Source organism: Petaurus breviceps, unplaced genomic scaffold (assembly GCF_028583685.1).
Source record: "Petaurus breviceps papuanus isolate PSGF00001 unplaced genomic scaffold, PetGlider_PUasm1.0 175, whole genome shotgun sequence".
NCBI lineage: Eukaryota > Metazoa > Chordata > Mammalia > Diprotodontia > Petauridae > Petaurus > Petaurus breviceps.
In genome coordinates, this window is record NW_027185764.1 from 23,468,200 (window position 1) to 23,491,082 (window position 22,883).

The 22,883-nt window shown below is 35.2% G+C and overlaps 1 protein-coding gene across 1 annotated transcript in view; it reads right to left on the reverse strand.

Annotated features, from left to right (window-relative positions):
* Positions 1 to 22,883, reverse strand: part of LMTK2 (lemur tyrosine kinase 2) — a 115,563-nt gene that overhangs the window by 34,836 nt on the left and 57,844 nt on the right. Inside the window, exons 5-7 of the mRNA XM_069084890.1 lie at positions 20,821 to 20,939; positions 19,958 to 20,045; positions 6,290 to 6,423 (exon numbers count right to left, since the gene is read on the reverse strand). Coding sequence (XP_068940991.1) covers positions 6,290 to 6,423; positions 19,958 to 20,045; positions 20,821 to 20,939 — 341 coding nt within the window. The remainder of the gene's footprint in view (positions 1 to 6,289; positions 6,424 to 19,957; positions 20,046 to 20,820; positions 20,940 to 22,883) is intronic.

Below are 22,883 nucleotides of genomic sequence, written 5' to 3' on the forward strand. Positions count from 1 at the left end.
TGTGTGTGTGTGTGTGTGTGTGTGTGTGTGTGTGTGTGTGTGTGTGTATGTGTGTTTACTTGTACAAACGCACACAGGTGGGAAATGGAGTGCAGAGTATCTGGACAGCCAACAGGCCAAAAACCTCAAAAAAACAAACTCCCCCCAAAACTACATCAAAGAGAGAATTGTGAAATAAGGCTGGAGATCTCAGATGGAGTCAGATGGCAGATGGTCTTAAATACCAGGTAGAGAATTCTGTATTTAATCCTAGAGATAATAGGGAACAAATGAAAGTGACACTGAGCAGGAGAGTTCTATCTAGTTAGATTTCTGCCTACAATTATCTTGACAACTATGTTGAAGATGGAGAAGAGAAAGACTATAGGGAAATGAGTTAAGTTATAACAACAGAACAAGTGAAAATTGATGAGAACCTGAAGTAGGTATGAAAGCATCAAGACTGGGGAGAAATGCAAAAGACTCAACAAGTCCACTGTTCTATTTCCACATATTTACTGGTGTGGTTTCCTGCTATTTCCTCCTTTTCATCTGCTGAATTCTTCCCATCCTTTCAATTGTCCTTGGTCAGTAACGACTCTCCTCATAGAACTTTGCTTTGCACCTCTCACGCACTTAAAAAGAGTATTATGGAAAAATGGAAAAGAACCCTGGCAGTCAGAGGAACTGAGAGCTCATCCAACATCCTCGTGACTTCGAAATCGCTTGACTTTTCTAGGCTTCAATTTCCTTATCTGTAAAACAAAAGTGATTCTATTAAATGATACCTAACGTCCTTCCAGTTTTGAATCCCACGACCTAGGAATTCTGGAAGGGTTAGTTAACAACATTAGGCTCAAGAAGCAAGAGAATGATTTTTGCAATAACAATACTGTAAAGATAATCAACTACGAAAAACATAGTAACTTAGATCAAATCAATTACAAACTACAATTCCAAAGGACTCAAGATGAAACATGCCATCTACCTCCAGATTGAGCTGATGGACTCAGTGCAGAGTGAAGAATATTTTCTCTCTATCACCCTCACTGAATGCAGATATTTGTTTGCAAGATTATTTATACTGGGGGCAGCTAGGTGGCGCAGTGAATAGAGCACCGGCCCTGGAGTCAGGAGGACCTGAGTTCAAATCCAGCCTCAGACACTTGTCACACTTAATAGCTCTGCGACCTTGGGCAAGTCACTTAACCCGAATTGCCCTTCCTTCTCCCCTGAAAGAAAAAAACATTATACATATGGGTAATAGGTTTTGTTTTTCTTACCTCCTCAATGGGTAAAGAAGGGGAGGGAGGGAAGAAGAGAATTAGGAATTGAAAATAAAATAAAATTTCATTAAAAAATAAAATAATTTTTAATAAAAAAAGTGAGGCTCAGTTTGGCATGGAAGGTTGTATATCATAATGATTTGTATTACTAATCTCCCTATTAAACTGTAAACTTCAGGAGGGCAGGGATCCAGTCTTAACTCTATCTCATCTTCATAGCAAATGCTTTTGACACAACAGATACTTATGAAATATTTGCTGAAACAAAGAATAATGGAGGGAACAGGGACAGAAAACAAAAGGCTTGGAGACCAACTGTAATAATACAGTCAAGAGAACAAAGGACAGAAGCTGCTATGGAAACAAACAGCTGAGAGAGGGAAGATGTAACACTGAAGGTGTAGAACACTAAGGAGAAAAAGGAGGGACAGATGACTAAAGCTTTGTACCTGTGCGAATGAAAGAATTGTGATGCCATTGGTAAATACAGAGAGGTCAGGGAAAAGATAATCAGTTTAGTTTTAGGGACAATAACTTTGAGGTAAAAGTAAAATATCAAAGTGGAGATGATTAGCAGACAGCTGAAAATGGGGTCTGACATTTGGGAGGAAAAAGTCAGAGCTAAAAAGGTACACAGATCATGTGCATGGAGGTGGTAGCTGAAGCCAAGGAGGAATTAAATGACCAAGGGAAGAGAGTGTAAGAGAAAAGAAGACTGAAGAAAAGCCTCAGGAGAGACCCACATTTTGTTGTTGAGAGACTCAAGAGAAATCATCAAGGAAAGATAAGTAAGGAAGGAGAAGAAGAACCAGGAGGCTACAGTGAGATGGAAGCAAAACAGAGAGATCAATAGTACCACATGGCGCAGAAAGGGGAGGGAGGGCAGAATGAGAAAAAGACCACTGCATTCGGCCATTAGGAGGTTACTGGTGATCCCAGAGAGAGGGGGAATGTAAACCCAACTGCAAGTGTTTAGGAATGAGTGAGTAGTGTGTGAGTGTAGGTAGTGAATATGGACTAAGAATTCAAGAGAATGGAGAAAGAGAGCTAATGGCTTTAACATTCCAATGCTATCTGGCTGTATATTATAAAATACTACAACCTCAGGAGAATTAAAAAGATAATAATCCAAAGGTTAATGGAAAGATGTATAGTTGAGTGTAATCTATGTAATCTATGAATGAGGTCATCTGCTATGTGTTTGAGAATGAGACTGGACAGAGAATTGATACAAAGGCCTTTCATTTTCTGAAAAATTGCTTTGAATCTTAAATCTCAGGGCTATCATAGACCACCAATTCCAAGTTATTCCTTAGCAGACGAGTATACACATATATTTTACTGAGTCAAAATGTGACACAATCTATTATACCCAGAGAGAACATAGAAGTGGAAGGAAATGTATTAAGCCAAGAGAATTGCCAAAATGCTTCACCTGCCTAGGGCAAATTCAGAGAATCTGTCAGGTCATGAAGAAATACTTTCAGTTAACTAACCCTAGGCTTGGGTGTTGACTTAAGAGAGGAGTTTTGAACAAAACGAAATTTCTAGACTTAACCTCGACTAAGGTAGAACATCTTGGGTCATAGTAGACTTGTTGGATTTATCTTACATTAATTAGGGTATTAATCTTAAAAAATCTTGGGAGCTAGAACTTACCTAGCTTATAAGAATAGAAGTGGCAGGCAAACAGCCTTATTTCTCACTACATTCTATTCAGGTCAGGCTGAAGTAGTGTGGTATAGTGTTAAGAGAGTGAGATTTGAAGTCAGAAGTGACCTTGGTTTGAATTCTACCTCTGATGCTTTCCAGATGGGTGATCCTGGGACACCAAGTCATTTAACCTCTTTGAGGATCAGTTGCCTCATCTGTATAATGGGGAGAATAACAAAGTGTTCCTTTGTCACGTGAATGTTGTGAGGATCAAACGGAATCATATATGCAAAGCACTTTGTCAGTCTTTTAAGTGCTGTGTAAATGTTAATTGCTCTTAGCATTATTTTGAAAACTCAAAGCTAGATATAATGTTAGGACCAAAATATATTAAGCAATATAACACCGTATACTCACGTTCTATTCATGTACAATTTTCAAACTATCAAATAGGTTTAACTTAAAAAAAAAACTAGCTAAAGGGGTGGCTAGGTGGCGCAGTGGTTGGCCCTGGAGTCAGGAAGACCTGAGTTCTAATGTGACATCAGACACTTACTAGCGGTGTGACCTTAGGCAAGTCATTTAACCTCAATTGCCCTGCGTTCCCCCCTCCAAAAAGCAAAAAACAAAAACACACACAAAAAACAAAAAAACAAACTAATTAAAGGCAATAAATTGTCTATCTGTAGTACTAATTCCTCAAAAATCACTTTTTCCTTAGCATCTATGCTCAATCTAAGAAAATTAAGTATTTATATATTTTTGTACATTTGATGTGACTGTGCTGTCACATGTTCCTAAAGCAAAGCAGCCCCCAACTTCATTTATAAACTGATTGCCTTTCCCTAACATCTTTCATTTTACATTTAGACTCATCCAAGAGTCTAAAAAGCAAGCAGGCTAAAAAGGTCTTATGAAGAAGGTACTTCTACACTCAATGGGCAGCAACTAAGACATTGGATTTCAAACTGGAAAAGTAAAATCATATAAAATCAAACTGTTATTGGTTTTTATTTAAAATTAGTAACTACAAAGCATTGTGTATTATACATGAATCCTTATTCTTAAATGAGGGAAAACGAAAGAGAACAATAAAAAAGGTAGAAAGTCAAAATGAATGCCAAATCATCTATGTAATAATGAAAACTTCTAAAATCCCCTGGCTAAAGGACATATGCACTGGTAATAAGAATGAACTAACTCCTATCTTTTTTCTGGTTAAGATACCTCTAGTTACACACCAGGAAATACTTTTAAGGAAAATGATCCTTAATATTAAGTATGCAATTATATACTTGGATAACACTTGATACTAACAATTTATGACAGCTTAGTAACTTAGTTACCTCAGTATTCTCAGTTGAAACAATTCTGGTAATATATTAATAACAGGATTGAACAAAACCCTAAGAGCTTAGTTCTTCCAGGTAAAACAATCTGGATATTTAATAGGCTACTACAGAACACATATGAGTGGTTAATGTACAGATAATAATATGGAGTATTTACTACAGTATAATCTTCTTAAAAAGATTAATGCCTCATGGCATTTTAACAATACACTGACTACAATACACAAGACTAAAATTTAGGGAATGTTAAGTCCAGACTTTTGGTCAATGAAGGCTAGGAATGAAATATTATGTTAAGATGTAGCAGTTCTGGGAGCTTACAGGTGGTTGTCCTTCATATTTGAAGACAACAGCACTATTTTGGGGTGAATGCAGTGTGTCTAACTGTGACTGACCAGACCAATATAAGCTTGGAAGACTCTCTCACAGGTCAGGCACAAATAGTCTGCATAAACATTTGGAGTGGAGATGTCTCTACATATGTATATCTCATGTTTCTTTTAAGCGACTTACAATGTAAATTATGAACTCTAAATTGAACAGATTATGATGTTATGAACTCTAAATTGAACAGATTATGATGGGTAAAGGAATGGGCAGTCTAATGAACTGGTCAAATCAAGAGGCGTTTGTTAAGCACCCACTATGTTTAATCACTGTTGTAAGCACTGAGAATACAAAGAAAGGCCCCAAACAGTCCATTTTCTTAAAGAACTCACAGTCTAATGGGGAAAACAACATGAAAATAACTATGTAGAAAGGAGGGAAGGGAGCATATATGAAAGATACAGATAGAAAGATGGTTATCTATCTATATTTATAGGATTTGGAAACGAATAAGAAATAAAGTGGGGAGGGGCTGATAGTGATGGGCTTAGGATAATAGGTTCTAAGTCTGGGTGATGGGGAAAATGATAATATCCTTGACAGTAATAAGGAGGGTAGGAAGAAAAGAGCATTTTGGGGGAAAGTTAATGAGTTCAGTTTTAGACATAATGAAATTAAGATGTTTATGGGACACCCAGTTTGAGATGTACGATAAGCACTTGAAGATATGGACCTGCAGGTTAGTAGAGAGGTTAGGGCTGGATAAATGGATCTGAGAATCTTTGCACAGAGATTGTAACTGAATCCAAGGGAACTGATGAGATCCCCAAATGAAAAAGTACAGAGGGAGAAACAAAGCCTTGAGGGAAATATCCACAGTTAGAAGGTGTGAATTAGATGAAGATCCAACAAAAGAGACTCAATTGGTCTGTCTACCTGCATCTTGGTAAGCACGGCTGATTGATAATGAGCTAATGAGCTGGGCCTGGAGCTGAGAAAGAAGCAATGATGTGACTGGACAGCATTTATGAAATTATGTAGCACTTTTGGTGATTTCAACATTAAGCATGCTCCCAGTAATGCTATCTGGCTGTATATTATAAAATACTACACCCTCAGGAGAATTATGTAATTTATGTCTACAGATTGTATGTCACAGATGGCATATTCAATGCATTACTGAGGACATACATGTTCTGAAACAAATCAGGTAAAAATGAGAGAAAACAGATAGGGAACTTGGGAATTGATATCTTATATGTGTCAATGTATTAAAGAACAAGAATGCCTTCAGCATACCAGGTTGAATTTCTATGGAAGACTTATGGGAAGACTTGGACATAAATTATATAGAATGAGAAGCTGCAAAGTGCTTTCTACCTTATCAACACAGAGTGACCACAGTGATGAAATTATGTCTGTCAAAGAACTTTAAAATGGCAAGCATTTGCTGCTTGAGTATAGCAGGAGCTTCCAGCTTTACTATTAAGTCAAATATTAGCAAGAAGAACAGTTTACAATGAAAGGGAGATACAGTTTCACTTCAAACTATATTTACAGATTAAGAAATTCTCTACTCTGACATCTTTACTTCCTTATATGTTTTGGTAAGATAACCTCTGTATAAAGTTAACTATTCCCCAGAATGCAACAAAGTGATATAAAACCAGTCCTCAAATCAGAAGATCTTACCTATGTACAAAATGATGTTTGTGCATTATGGCAAGTCCAGCAGCAATCTCACAGGCCATTCTCTGTAGCAGCATTATTTGGGAATCTCCTTTAATATGCTCCTGCTCACTGCACAAATATGCTTTTAGGTCCCCCTGGAAAAAATAAATTAACATATTCTGAATGCCAAATATGCCCAAGAGATCCTTAAGATGAAATCAGCGACTAAGCACATTACTTGGTTAACATCAACCAACAAGGTTATTAGCAATTATAAAATACATGAACTTAATACACTCCAACTTATCAAGTCTTAAGTCAGAAATAATGATTCTTACAAAACACAACTTAAATATACATAACTATCATTATCACCTTCTTCATCCAACTGCATGTGAAACTGTATATGCACAACAGTAAAAAAAAAATAGATCTGCATTATTGCATTACTTACATTATAGCTTTGACTTTTAAACCAAACTTAAGAAAACACAGAAATACAGAATTTTGGACCTGCACTTAGTCCAACTCCTTATTTTATAGATGAGAAAACTGAAAATGGGAATATACAGATTAAATTATTTTTTACTGGGGGCAGCTAGGTGGAGCAGTGAATACAGCACTGGCCCTGGAGTCAGGAGGACCCAAGTTCAAATTCAGCCTCAGACACTTAACACTTACTAGCCATATGACCTTGGGCAAGTCACTTAACCTCAATTGCCCTCCAAAAAGCAAAAACATAAAAATAAAAATTTATTTTACTGATATCTTTCGTTTTCACATAACCTGTGTTTCCCAATATATCTTTTTCTCCTTTACCTTTCTTTATAACAAAGAAGAAAAAAGAGATGGAAAAATAAATAGCTCAGAAAAATTAACCAATGTATCAAAAAAAAAAGTCTTAACCTATTAGTAGTGTTCCATACCTAAAGTTCCCACCATTTCTGTAAAGAAGAAAGGAAGGCACCTTCTCATAACACTTCTCTGGGGCCAAGCTTGGTTATCATAATTTCACAATATTCATTTTCCATTATACTGGTGGTGCTATTTTCCCCATTAACTGTTTTGGTTTTCCTGGTTCTGCTTACTTAACTTTGCATCAATTCACGTAAGTCTTCTCATGCTTCTGTATATTCATTACATTCGCTGTTTCTTACAGCACAACAACATTCCATTACATTCATCTGCCTCCACTTGTTTGGCAATTCCTCAATCTATGTGCATCTGCTTTGTTTCCAGTGCTTTGCTACTACAAGGAGTACTATTATAAATATTTTGATGGAAAATAACAGTAATAACAGCTAGTATTTATATAATGCTGTAAGGTGTGCTATTATTAACCTCATTTTATAGATAAGGAAATTGAGACTGAGTCAGGTTAAATGACTTGCCTACGGTCACACAGCTGGTAAAAAAATCACTGACTTCTTCATGAGTACAGGCCTGACAATGGAATCTTGTGATCACAGAGTAGAGACATACAGTGATTGTCTTTAAAGGACTGAATATATATTTTCTAAGTACTAGATTATAACACATATACGACTCACATGTGAAAATAGAGCAAAAGAAATGGTATCATGGTAGCTCCCTCAAAGTGTTCTCAAGAATACAGCTAAGCATGCTTAGATAATCAAAGTGCCATGTACTAAAACTGGAAGGTCTGTAACAATAATAACAGCCAGAAAGAGCAAATTCATAATATCACAGGATCAAGCCTTGGAAAGGATTTTATCGATTACCCCTTCATTTTACACATAAGAAAAATGTAGCTTAGAGAGGCAAGATAACTTGCTCTAGGTCACATAGGACGTAAGAAAAATTATGAATCAAATCCAGGTCCTTTGATTTCAACCCACTGTTCTTGCCACTCTATTTAACACTGACTAATTTTTAGAAGGAGAAGAAAGGGGAAAGAATGAGGTAGAATCAATAACAATTCATTCAGGTGTTCCAACAGGTTAACTGGCACCTGCTATGTGATGGAAAAGTCTAGCCTCTCTTGAAGTGACATGATTTTTTGGACAAGTATTTTCCTTTAACTACCTGTCCCCAAGAATTAAAAAAAATTCACTAAGTTACTAATTCTGATAAAAAAAAGTATTAACAAGGTGATAAAATTTAGCTTTGTATAACCTAAAACTACATAAATTTTTAAGTCTGAGACACTAAGTCATTCCCATGTTGCTACCACAAAATTTTCCAAATTCACTGAGACTTCTACAAGTTCAGTTAAATAATATAAAGGGAAGTGGTGATCAGGGAGGTACAAAATGTACTACCTAAAAGAAAAAAGGAATTTATCAGAACAATGGAGAACATTTCTATTGCTGTGTCTGCTGCTTTGATAATGACTTTAAACCCACATTTAAACTTTTACTGAACTTTGATTAGATTAGAAATTTAAGCTTTCTATAATTAGATTAAATAAGATCTATAACTAGATCTAGCATATTAAAAATGGAGGTGACTATATTCTCAGCTTCTCACTGGGAAAGAAATATGAAAATACCTTTTCAATTTTAACTTAAAAAAAGAGAGGCATAAAATCAAGGAAAAAAAGTAATCCTAACTAAAAGGCATGGAAGTTTTCTTTTAAAATTTTAGTTAAGCTCTGAAGAACTCTAATATATTACAACTTTCATTGAAAATAATTTTTAAGTCAAACAATATTTTTGTTCATAAGGAAACCAAGTCTTAAATGTCCCACTCCCTCAGGAATTAGGTATATATTTTACACTAATTTATATTATTTTATGTGCCTTTTAAAATTCTTTTATCACGTTTATGACTTTTTCTCTATCTTCTTAAATGAGTAATATCCTCAAGGGCAGTAACAAAAACAAACAAACAAACAAACAAAAAAACCCTACCATCATATACACTGCTCTACACAAAGCAGAAATCAATAAATGTCGATTAATACAAATTAAATTAATTCAAACAAATTCAAGCAAATGACCACAGGGTTATAGGTTAAGAAGCACACTTAAAAGCAATCTATTTGGAAACTAAACAAGAAATAAAAGGAGAATATCTACATATCCAATGGAATATTAAAATCCAATCGATTACCCAGACTCCTTAACTATAAGGGTATCTTATCAGCTCTATCAAAGAAAGAGGCCAAACACAAACATATGGGTATGATGATTTATGTTGTATAGTATTTAGCTACTTCTCAAAATAAACAATAGCTCTTGCCAAACAGTTAACATTTTTCACAATTTTGTCTTCTACAAAGATGGAAGGAGAAATGGCAAGGTGGAAGCTGTCATTTAAAAATGTCACTAGAGGATGTTCGTGTTCACATAATATCTTTTAGAAATGTTCCTCTTCCTTCCTATGTCACCAAAACCCAAAATATTAAGGTAAAGGTTTGTTAAACTTATATAACTATGTTAAGATGGTAATGGCAATCCTTAACAGGGAGAAAAATGACTAATAAACCACGGTCAGGCTTCTTTATTAATGTCTATAATTTTTCCCCACGATATTCTGTCAAATTAAGACATTCAACATTTGGGCAGGATACAAGGATGATTCTATATGTCAGCTATGAGAACACTGCCAGCATTTAAACTTACAATAATAAATTTAGTTGATTGCTCATATTTTGTAACCAATGGGATCCAGAAAGCAACAATTCTATATTTAAAAGCATTCAAATGGTAAATTCAGCATAAAGTTTTTTGTTTCAATAGATTTCACATTATAGCAATTGGTTCATATTGGTTTGTTCAATTACAGAACTGCCTGTCTTTATTCAGATTTTTAGCTCCTGGAAAATACTGAAGTCATCCAGTTACAAATTTTCATTATCATTTAAATGAAACAATTAACTCCCTCCATATAATACCTATGGTCCACAACTGTATTGTTTCATTAAAAAAAAAGGAGGGGGTGGAAGGGAATGGTTTGGAAAGGCTTTAGAATGACATATTCTACTTTGAAAAAAAAATCTTTTTATACTGAACTTAAACACCAATCAAAATGGGCATTTAATGGTACACATTCTAGATGAAAATCAAATAACCTAGAGAAATCTGAATTTTAAAAATCCCCACAAACCTGCCATCTTCCATACCTGACTGCAGAGGGCAGCAAACAACTATATTAAGATGTCCATTTAGAGACAGCGACATGTTACTTTAGTTTCTTTGAGCTAACTTCTACTACTCATTTGAAATATACTGAAAGAGTATTGAAAATTCTAGAGAAATGAACTGAAATTGTTCTGAGAGACTTAATTTTTATAGTGGGCTATATTGAACTAAGTATTTTCAGTCTAAAAACTGATTTGGATAAAGAACGGGTGAAAATGAAGGTTTTATAATTTATCAAACAAATGAATATGCCATTTTTCCCCTAATAAATTTGTTTTAATTGTAATTCCAAATGTACAGTATAGGTAAAATAATATTCACAAAGTAATTCAGAATGTACATATCCCCACCTAATATATTCTATTAATACACCTTTCCCAAATAAAATCAAGTGGTTTTTAAAAAATATTACATATGACAAAATGTATCTCTCCTTTAAAATGGTAGACTAAATAAATAGCAATCTGATATAGGGAAGAAGGGTGCAGATATATATATAAAGATAAAACAGATGTGAGATCATAAATACTTCAAATATTCTAAAGGAATATTTACATGAAATTTTTTGTTGAGAAAAAAGTTTTTTTTTTTTAACAATGTTAATTCAGCAAAGGCTAGTTTAAGAAAACTTACTACAAAAGAGAAATAAAAATAAAAACTAAAAAGCAAACAGGAATACAAGTGATGGGAATACAATCCAAGACATTCTTATAGAAAGATGTAGCTCAATTCAGAGAACTTAAAAAAGAAAAAGCTACATGTCCATAAACCAGAAGAAACTATTCAAAGATTTTTATAGGGGTAGAACAGAGACTGGCTACATTTGCCAAGAGAGCTTTCTGAACCTTCACATCATCTCTTATAAATATCCCCCTCTCTCCACTCATATGGCTAGCTGCCACAGGATAGAGATTCTCATCACCTCACAGCTTTTCCCATTCTTATCTATCCTCCACTCACATCCCAGATGTTTTCTTTTAATAAAGGGAGGTCTGATATGGCACTCCCCTACTCAATGAACTCCATCCAGTGCCTTCCTATTTCATTCAGATCAAATATAAAATCCTCTGGCATTTAAAGCCCTTTCCATCTTTCCAGTCTTCTTATACCTTAATCTCTGTCATGTACTTTAAAATCTAGCTACACTGGCCTTCTTCCAGTTCTTTGCATTTGACACTCTATAGCCCAGCTGCGTGCCTTTTCACTGGCTGTCCCTCATGCCTACAAAGTTCTCTCTCCTCACTTTCACCACCTGCTTTACCTGGTTCCCTTCAAGACTCAGGTCAAATCCTACTTTCTGCAAAAGGTCTTTCCTATCTATCCCCAACCACTTACTCTGATTATATCTTATATGATCATAGCTGTTTACACACTATCTCCCCATTAGAAGATGGGCTGCTTGAGGGAAGCACTATGCCCTCCAGTACTTCCTAGTTCTGACATTTGCTACTACTTGTGTGTCCTAAGGGGAGTTCACTTAATCTTTCTAGGCTTCCATTTCCTTTTGTTAAAACAAAGGCTTGAACTAGATGAGCTCTAAATCTTATAATCCTATGAAGAGAATTTTAAAAAAGGAGTGAAATACAACAGCCTAGGCTGGGAGTTGGAAGGAAGATGGGCTAGCAAGACTATGAACTTCAGAGTCACAGATTGGGAAGAGGGCCATTTACAGGCCTTCACAACCTGGTTTCAACCTACATTCCTGGCCTCTGCTCACTACTCCTGTTAAACTGGACTTCTTGCTGTTCTACATACATGACATTACTCATCCTATATATAAGACTGTCTCATTCACCTAGAATGGGACACCTCACTTCCCCCTCTTAGAATTCCCTCTATTTTTCTTCCATACTCAGCACAAATATCACCTGTAGAAGTTTCCTGATCTCCCCAGCTATTGATTTTCCCTCCCCATCCCCATACCAAACTAACTTCCTATTCATATTGCATAGGCTTATGTGTACACATTATCTTCCCTGAAAGAATGTGAGTTCCTTGTAAGCAGGGACAATTCCATTTGGTCTTTTTCTCCTTAGCACAGGGTCTAACATATAATAGGTGCTTAATAAATGCTTGTTGACTGATTTTTTTCAGCTAAGAGTGCTCACTGAATGAAATAATGGGAAATGAGCAAAAATGGAAGCAAAACTATAGCAGGGTTTGTATAAATTTCTAAAACAAGCTTAATTAGTCTATACATATAAACATACTTCAAGAAGCCAGAAGACATTGGTTTTATTCCTGGATCCACAATGAACAGTCTGAGGGCAAGATATACTTGATTTTTTGAGTCTGTTTACTGTAAATCAGAAGTATTATCTGCACTGCCCATTTCACAGAGATGCTATAAGGATCACATGAAATTTTGCATTTGCATTTTCACTCTGGAACTATATGTGCTATATGTAATATTATTATTGTGGTATATTGTTTAATAGTGATGAAAAAGGAAGCAAGTGCTTTGGGGATTTTGAGAGTTTATAGATCATACTTTTGATAGTTTTATATACACAGATTTATATGCATATTTATGATAGTTGTTAAAGTAAACACATACTGCTTGGCTACATGAAAGTCTGCTTAAACTACTGTGTGGGCAGGCAAAGAAGAGGGAGGTGGGAAAGGCAACCAACATTTTGAAAAATATGGTCGCTAAATGCAGAGGATGTGTTAGGATGGCCTGAAGGGTAAGATTCAGGTCATCTCATTTTTTATCTAGTGAACTGCACTTAGATTAAATTATCTCCCAATAAAATGAAAGCCTTATCAAAAGTTTGCAATTTACTTTGAATAGATCTCTTTCATACCATGTTACTAAAGGCATATGAATTCCTTCTAATATAGTCTTTGGCTTTTCCAAATCTTTCATATTAGAATATATAACGCAATAGTCATCTGACCTTTGTTTAGTAGTTATCTCAAATATGACTCCAGAGTGTCACACAACTAAGAGTATTACTTCTTTAAAGCAGCAGGAATAATCCTGAAAAAATTATGTTCATCAAATCACTTTTCTTTAGAATGTACTATCTTCATGACTGATATTAAAAACATTTAAAACTCCATCAGGAAATTTAAATGAAAATATCAATCAACAAGCATTTATTAAGTGTCTACTAAATACTTCACAGGCATGGTGCTGAGGCAGTGGGATCTAATAACAAAAGTTAAAATGTCTGCCCTTGAGGAGCTTACTAATCTAGCACATGTACATACATATATACCTACAATATATTTGGGGAAGCAGTTGAAGGTGGTGTTTGAGTTAAGACATAAAAGGAACCTAAAGATTCAAAGATGCAGAGATGCAGAAAGACTGCATGGGGGATAGCCAGTGAAAAAGGAACGGAGATGGGAAAAAGAATGGCTTGTGTGAGCAAAGGTAAGATAGTCAGGTTGGCTGGACTGTAGTATCCATAAAGAAGAATAAAGCAGGGAAAGTCAGATGGGCTATATTGTAAAAAGGCTTTGAAGGTCAAACAAGAGTTTATTATCTATTATTATCTAGACGTAATACAGAGCCAGCTAATTTAATGAGTAAAGGAGTGACATGTACTTTAGGAAAATCACTTTGGCAGATGTGTGGAGGATAAATTGGAGAAAGGAGAGGGTGGATTCAGGAAGACCAATTAGGAGACTACTGAAAGAGTCCAGGCAAGAGAAATGATGAGGGTTTGAACCAGGATGATGGCCCTATTAATGGAAAAAAGAGGATGGATACAAGATGCTATGGAGCTAGAAAGAATAAGAATTAACAACTGACTGGATATATGCGGTGAGGAAGAGGTTACAGTTGAGAATGACACTAAAGTTGTAAAACTTAAACTGGAAAGGTGGTAGAAATTCAGGACAGAAAGAGGAAAGTTTGGAAGAGTGGTGGCAAATCACAGTGTTGCAGATGAGTTTCCTTTTATGTTCACTCTTCCATGCCCTAGTCAAAGGAAATTTTTTTTCAATCAATAAGCATTTATTAAGTGCCCACTATCTGGCAGGAAGTGTTCTAGGCACCGGGAACACAAAGACAAAAATAAAACGATTCCTGACTTGAAGGAACTTAACATTTTAATCACATCTCTTGTGATCATAGAATCTGGAGTGAGAAGGGGCCTTAGAAATTATTTGCTACAACCTCAGCTTTTTTCAATTTATTAATTAATTTATTTTTAGTTTTCAAAATTCACTTGCATTGAGTTTTAATTTTCCTCCCCCACCCTCCCCTAGAATATATGCAATCTGATATAGGCTCTACACATCAAAGGGAATTTTTATATAGAGAAAAGCAGAACTGTGAAAAGAAATCAGACCCTACCTAATTTATGCTAATATTTACTGCTATTGTTTTAAATTTACTACTACTTCAATTCTAAAAATGACAACAATTTTTCACATGTTTTATTCAAATAAGAGAAGCTTAAGCAGTTCTAAAAACCTAAATATTTTGGCTACCAAATTTATCATTAAAGAATATTCAAGTGTTTAATTTTTTTCTGTCTTTGGAAGATCATGCATGAAATGTTTTGTTACCTTTAAACTCAGCATAAACTGAAGAAACATGGAATCTCAGGGCTAAAAAATCTCAGAAATTATCTAGACAAAGCTGAAAATAAACTCAGCAAGTTGTCATCCAGCATCTGAAAACCTCTTGTGAGGGGCAACGAATAACTCATGAGCTAAACCATTCCACTTTTGGTCAACTCTAACTGTTAGGAAGTTTTCCGTTACTATAAATCTAAAACGGCCTCTTCATAACTTCTATTTATTGATCTTGTTTCTGAACTATGGGACAAGGAAGAATAAATCTAATTCCTCTTCTATATATACATGTCATCTTACCAAAAGAATCTAAGTTCCTTGAATTCAGGGATTTTTTTCAGTTTTGTCTTTGTATCCTTGGTGCTTAGTGTAGTAACTACCTGTTGGATGATTCCAAATGACAATCTTCCAAATTTCTGAAGATAGCTATCAAGTCTACATTGTCTCTTTGTCTGATTCATTATCCCCAATTCTCTAAAATAAGTTTCATGTGGCATGAATTCAAGGTTCTTTACCAACCTGATTGCTCCCCACCCCGCCCTTCTTCAGCCATGCAGCTTATGTCCTTCTCTAAACAGTGGCATCCAGAACGAAACACAACATAAAAATGTCTGACCAGGGCAAAATAAAGCGGGACCATCTTCTACTAAGGTCTGAACGTTATGCCTTTCTTAATGCAAACAGAGACAGCACAAGCATTTTGGCTGTCACCACTGACTCACACCGAGTTTGCAGACTATTAAAAATCTTTTTTCAAACAAGTTTTTATCTAGCGATGCCTCCTTCCATCTTGCACTTCTGAAGCTGATTTTTTAAAAAGCAGTGTAAGACTTTACAATGATCCTTATTAAATTTCAATATTCAACCAAGAAAAAAGAGGGAACTTTTTCGCACCTCAAGGGCTATAAATAACAATGTTGTCCATTAAAAAACAATTCCTATGCTGAAAAAAATAAGCTACTTGCTTTGGATTAAGAATATAATATTTGCTTGATTCTTTACAAACTTCCACCCTAGTCCTCTATTTAGGAAGCCTAATTATTGGAATCTACGTGAAAGCAGAGTCACTATGTAATGAAAATCACTAGTACTGGGGTAGATGGTGCAAGCAGACAGTGCTGGACCTGGTATCAAGAAGACTTGAGTTTTTTCCTGCAGACAATTACTAGCTGTGTGACCCTGAGCAAGTCACTTAACCTCTGTGTCAGTTTCCTCATCTGTAAAATGGGGATAATAACAGGACCTACCTCCCAAGGTTGTTGTGAAACTAAAAGGGGACAAAGTACTTCGCAAATTTTAAAGCGCAATAAATATGCTAGTTGTTGTTGTTACTGCTTTATTTATCTAATATTGGTCCTACTTCTTTTTAATATAAGGTTCCATTGATATTTTCTTACATCAATGTAATTATCGCAAGATTAGTGTAGTAACTACCTGTTACTTATATTATTATTATTATCCCATGTATCTCTTCACTTCCCCTCCCCTAAGGGCCATCCTATATAACAAATGGCATTGTTTTATTTATTTTTTAAAAAAAAAGGTTTTTTTTGGCTTTTCGGGGAGGGAAAGCGGGGCAATTTTGGTTACGTGACTTGCCCAAGGTCACACGGCTAATTTTGCCTTGTCTAAGGCTGGATTTGAATTCAGGTCCTCTTGACTCAAGTGTCGGTACTCTATTCACTGTGCCACCTAGCCGCTCCTATGACACTGTTTTAGAGAGGAGAAAAAAATTCAATACAACTTTGAAAATGTCCAAAATATGTGCAATGTGTCACACCTGTGGACCTCCCACCTCCGCCAAGGGTTAGATTAGTGCTGTCTTCTCATACCTTGTAATTCAAGTTTCACTTGATCATTTGGTTACATCCATTTTTGGGTTTTTTGGTGTGTAGTTGTTCTTTTACTTACATTGCTATTTTTACTGTATAAATTCCATTTTTGGCTCTGCTTACTTCATTCTGAGTATCTCAGAGAACTCCCATGCTACTCTGTATTCATCATACACATAATTTCTTATAGCACCATAATATTCCATTATATTCATGTGCTACAAATTGCTTATCCATTCCCCAGTTGATGGGCATCAATGTTGACTGCAATTCTTAGCTATCAGAAAAAGTGGTACTATAGATATTTTGGAGTATACAGGGACTTGCTTCTTACCGATGGCTTCCTTGGGATGTAAGCCCAATAATGCAATCTCTGGTTCAAAGGACATGGACATTTCGGTCACTTCATTTGCATATTTCTAAATTGCTTTCCAAAATGGTTATACTACTTCAAGGCTCCTTTGATAATGTCTAGGTATCTCATCCTTCCACAACCTTTCCAATACTGACTGGTGCTATTTTTTGTCATTTTTGCTCTTTGGCAGGGTGTGAGATGAAACCTCAGGGATGTTTGATTTGCCTCTCTTATTATTAGTGATTTGGATCATTGTTATGGAGTTGTAAATACTCTGCAGTTGTTTTGAGAACTATTTGTTTGTATCTTTTGACCACAGGGAATAGCTAACAGCCTTATACATAATTACCAATTGTTTATATATCTTAGATACCAATCCTTTATCAGAGAAATCTGATACAAAGATTTTTTTCCCCTACTTTAACTGGTTCCATGGTAAAGTTCATCTGATATTCAAATTCCTGTAAGCCTTTAACCCTCTGACAACTGGAGAAGCACAGGTATCAAATTCATAAGTCAATCTGGATGTCTCTTATAAAAGGTGACATCATCAACAAATCTGAGGAGCAAAGAAGAAATTACCTCTCCGATCTATGGAGAACAAACAGCTTATGACTAAACAAACAATTTGAGAGGATTTCAAAAGATAGTGAGCTATTCCGATTATATAAAATTTAAAAGGCTTTGCACAAACAAATCTAGTGTAGTTGAAATTAGAAGGAAAACAAGCAACTGGGGAAAAAAACAACTTGGTAGAAAGTTTCTAGGATAAAAGTCCAAACAGAAGACATTTTCTAGGATAAAAATCCAAGATACATTGGGAACTGGTCCAAATGAGTAAGACTGAGACCCATTCCTAATAGATAAATGGTCGAAGGGCATGAAGAGGCAGAAATCCCAAGCTATCAACAATAGGATGAAAAAGGGCTCCAAATCATTAACCAGTGGAGAAATACAAATTAAAGGGACTCTATAGTCTCTTTAGTTTTAGAATGTTAGGCTCTACCTAACATTTAGATCAGCCAAGACGACAAATGAGGAAATAAAAATTAGAAGGGCTGTGGGAAAAGTAGTCACATCAAAGCATGGTCAGCGTAGCTGTGAATCGTTCCAGTCATTCTGGAAATAATTTAGAATCATGCCCCAAAAGTTACCAAACTATGCGTACCCTTTGACCCAACAATATCACTACCAGGATTAGGCCTCAAAGAGGTCAAATAAAAATGAAAAGTACCTATATGTACAAAAATATTTTTAGCAGTTCTTTTTGTAGTAGCCAAAAACTGGAAATTAAGGAAGTGCCCTTCTAATGGAGAATGGTCAAACAAATTATTATATATGAATGTAATGGAATATTATTGTACCATAAGAAGTAACAGAATAGACAATTTCTGAGGAAACTGGGAAGACCTCTATGAAGTGATGTGATGTAAAGTGAGCAGAGGCAGGAGAATAATTTATACAGAAAGACGACTTTGAGAAACTTTAGATCAATAAAATGATAAACTATGAAGTCAGAGAACCAAAGATGAAACATGCCTCCCTCCTCCTGCCAGAAGTGATGGGCTCAAAACACGAGACACACCTTTCTGGCCATGGCTCATGTGGGAATTCACTTCACTGAACTAGGCATATGTGTTATGAAGGTTTTCTTTTTCTTCTTGTTCAATGGGGCTGACGGGGTAGCAGGAGGAAGAAATAATAAAGGCTTGTAAAATAATTAAAAAAAAAATGTTTTGTAGGCAAAGGTCATGGTAAAAAGCAGGGACATGGTTCTCATTACTTCATTTTTTTTGTATCTACAAAACCGAAAATTATGAATGAATTAACCCTATGTGGGATTTAAGAAGAAGAGCAGAATTGCTGTTTAAAAAGTTAGCACAAGTTGCTTGGGACTCTACTAGAATGTTAAATCATTTGTCAAAGACGCATTTGGAGGAGGACCAGAACCTGAGGGACATAAGAAATTTTCTTCTGGTTTTGTTTTTGTTTTGGACACAAGAAATTTTAATATGGGCATAGACTCAGGACTCCAAATCATATATGGATGGGAATTCAATGGGGAGCATGTCAAACAAAAACAATTAAGAAGATGGGCATGGTCCAAGAACTGAATATTTGTAAGAATGGTCAATGTTAAGGATTATGTATATAAGCAGTAGTCACTGATAAGTTTGAAATCCATCCTTTGTAAAGGAGTTGGATTTAAATGTCAGTTACTGGATCTGACTGAAAACTGAGACAAAGAGAATGACAAAGGGAAAAAGAGAGGTTAACTGAACAAATCTATTTGATAGGAGGGAAGAAGTTTTAGATCCTTTCAACTTTAGTGAGCTGCCTAATAGTATAATAAATACTCTGCAAAAAAAAAAAAAGTTTATAGGACAGAAAATGGACAAGTCACAGGTAGAGGACAGGACAGAAGCACCTACAAGTGTTTGTGGAAGGCTAAGGTTAATAGACACTTAATAATATCACATGGTCACGGTTATCCATAAAGCTGAATTGAGCTTTTGAACTTGGGCTCATCCATTTCTTTGGTAGCCTTACACAGTGAGTGGAAGATCAAGTTGTTTATTACATCATGAACTACCAAGTTATTCTTTGACCTCAAGGTCTAGAGTACAGGAAGGAAGTAAAAGAGCTAACAAGAAATCTATTCTTCCTCCAGTGGGAACATGTAAATAAACACTTCCCAGAAAAGCACATTTCTGATTTTTTAATAAATTACCAGCAAAGAACCTGAAGTTGAGGCAAAAGGTTGTGGTGAAACTGGCATTTGGCCCCCACGTTCACATATTTCATATACCTTTCAAATAAGGTCTTCTAAAAATCTGAACTTAAATTCTCTCCTGAAACTTACCATGTCACACAATTCAAACACCAGAAGATATGGGATTGCTTCCACACACCGTCCAACACACTGAAGAATATTTGGATGTTGAAGAATACTATATTGTAAAAAACAAAAAACCTCAAATCAATATTCATCACTAAGCATGCCAATAAAACTCCCACAGGCTTTTACCCCAATTTTTTTTGCACTGTATCAAATGTAAATCAATCACAACATATCAATATGTTAAGGACGTATGATTTTAGATATTTGGGAATTCCCTCTACCTATACAGATGGCAACCTTTATCTAAGTCAGTGGTAATGAGTTGTTTGGCCTCACAGAGGTTGTGACTTGCTTGTGGTCACAGGGTTAGCAGTGTGTGAGAGACAGGATATCAACTGTCTTCACTCAGCTCCCTGCCTTTAAGCCCTAACCCAGAACATTCTAAATCAAATTTAAACAGAAATGGCAAACTAAAAATGACAAGATAAGTACGTACTTCTGATCAGGAGAAATTGACTTATAATTTACACAGAACTTCCTAACAAATAAAGTGATTCCCACTGTAGAGAGAACATTTCTATATTTCACTGGATGTTTTTTATTAAAAGTAGTATTCAAATTTACATAGAAAAGTTCAATTTTGAGTCAACATCTATTATCGTGCTTATAGAATTAAAATTCAATAGCTAATATAACTAAGTTATTTTTAGGGCGATTAATTTATCCTTTCAATGTTTTGCCATAGAGTATGAATAATATTTCCCACAAAAGATACCATACTAATACAAAAAAAGAGAAGGTAAGAAAAGTGTCTTCTATGTTAAAAAAACCACTTCACTCAATGGAACACAATGGTATCGCTGCCCAATGTAAAGTTTACTTACTAGTATGGCTCTCCATTTTTCAAGAATTTATCTTGCTCCTTTGCACTCGCACTGGCTTTTAACTCCTTCACTACTACTCTTGCCACACTGGTGCCTGTGTAAATCTCCCCAAGCAGCACCTGGAAACAAAGAATAGCTCCTTATATAAATCTCATCAAACTAGAACAGGCAGTCTCATTTCCTGATTAAAATCAACTGAAATATTGGGGGGGGGGGGCAGAGAATAAGCTGTGAAGACAATAAGTCCTTTCTTTTCTTTTTCTAAACCACCACAGAAAAGCCTTGGGTAATTCCTTTCTTTCAGAAAGAAGCAAATTATTCTAACATGCATACAGACAAATACTTTTTATATTAAGCAAAATATAACTTATCAGTTAACAGGTCATTTTACAAGGCTATTATAAATTTTACTAGTCAAAAACATTTTACCTTAATAGGTTTATGCTAGTTAGTTTCTTTTGTTACATTTAAGTCATGCAGAGGATCTAAGATTTAATTTGTCTGGGTCCCCTATGTCCTCTATGTTTTATAAATTACTATTACTATGACCAAAAGATAATATCCATTGTCTAACCTAGTATTTATGTGTCTCTCCAAATTTTGCTAGACTGATCCTAACAGTCACCAGAATGTACTCCAAACCTTTCTAATTGGGTAGGATCTGCTAGATCTTGTTCTCTAATGACATAGGCCTTAACAACCTCAGGCTTAAATCTAGGTAGTCATAAGACAACAGACTAGAGTTTTAGAAGGGGCAAGTAGTTATAAAGGGATAAAAATACTCATCTCCTGGGTGCAAGTAAATAGCAAAGCTTCAGATACATATTTTAACTTTAAAATAATCATCACATTCCAGAAATAGTAGGGCTTTATTTTGTACCTAAAACTATATACTGAATATCCTCTTTAGAGTAACAAAACACAAATTAAAAATCCTTAATACAAACAAAGAAGCATTAAAAAAAACTAGCTTACTTGAATTTTATAAAACATTAAGGAAACACAGGATTAGCAGAAGTGATTTAAGAAAAGCAGATCTGGGTTAAAAAAACAAAACAAAACAACCCACAAAGTATAAAGTATGAAAAATGGCAAAAGTAATTTATAGCGTAGTAATTAAGGTAAAGTAATATCATAAATTAAAGTCAATGGCTAATGCGGCTTTAGATGAAAATGATCAAAGATGAAAAATGCTTTCTTTTTAAATATTTTTAAATTATTTCAATTGCTGGTTGAATAAACTAGCAATCTGTCCTGTAAGTAGAAAGGTTGTAAATAAGCAAACAATGTTTGAAGACAAATAAAAGGGTAGGTTAAAATGTACATACACTAGATAACTTTGCTAATGAACTGAGTAATGATTTTTTAAAGTAATAAGAATGAGGATATGTGAAAAAAAAAAAGACTGCCACCAATGTTGGTAAATAAGGCACAACAACAAAGAAAAAGAAGCTGATCTTTGTGATTTTAAGCCATGAATGAGTTTGTCAAGGGAGAAAAGGCTTTTTTATTGTTGCTGTTTAACCTATTTTGGTAAATGGAATGTTAATGAAGGGATAAGACAACTGAAAGTAGTCTTCAAGAACAATGAGACTAACTATGGTTTCCCTTTTTGACATGGCTCTTATACAGATTAACTAGCAGAAGGCTACAGACGTGGTAATCTAGAATTTAGCAATGCATCTGATAAAGTCTCTCATGATATATAGATGTGATAGATATATAATAATGGACTCTATTACAGTAAAATATTCAGAACTCCAAAACAAGATTTAGAGAGTAGTAAGATGATGATAGCTTAGAGGGAAGCATCCAGTGGAATGTCACAAGAATTTGTTCTTCTTCCTATTCTGTTCAACATTTAACAAAATCTTATATAAATGGGGGCGGCTAGGTGGCACAGTGAATAGAACACCAGACCTGGAGTCAGGAGGACCTGAGTTCAAATCCAGCCTTAGACACTTAATGCTGATTAGCCGCGTGACCTTGGGCAAGTCACTTAACTCCAATTTCCCTGCCTTCCCCCCTCCAAAAAACCATCTGATATAATAAATGGCACACAA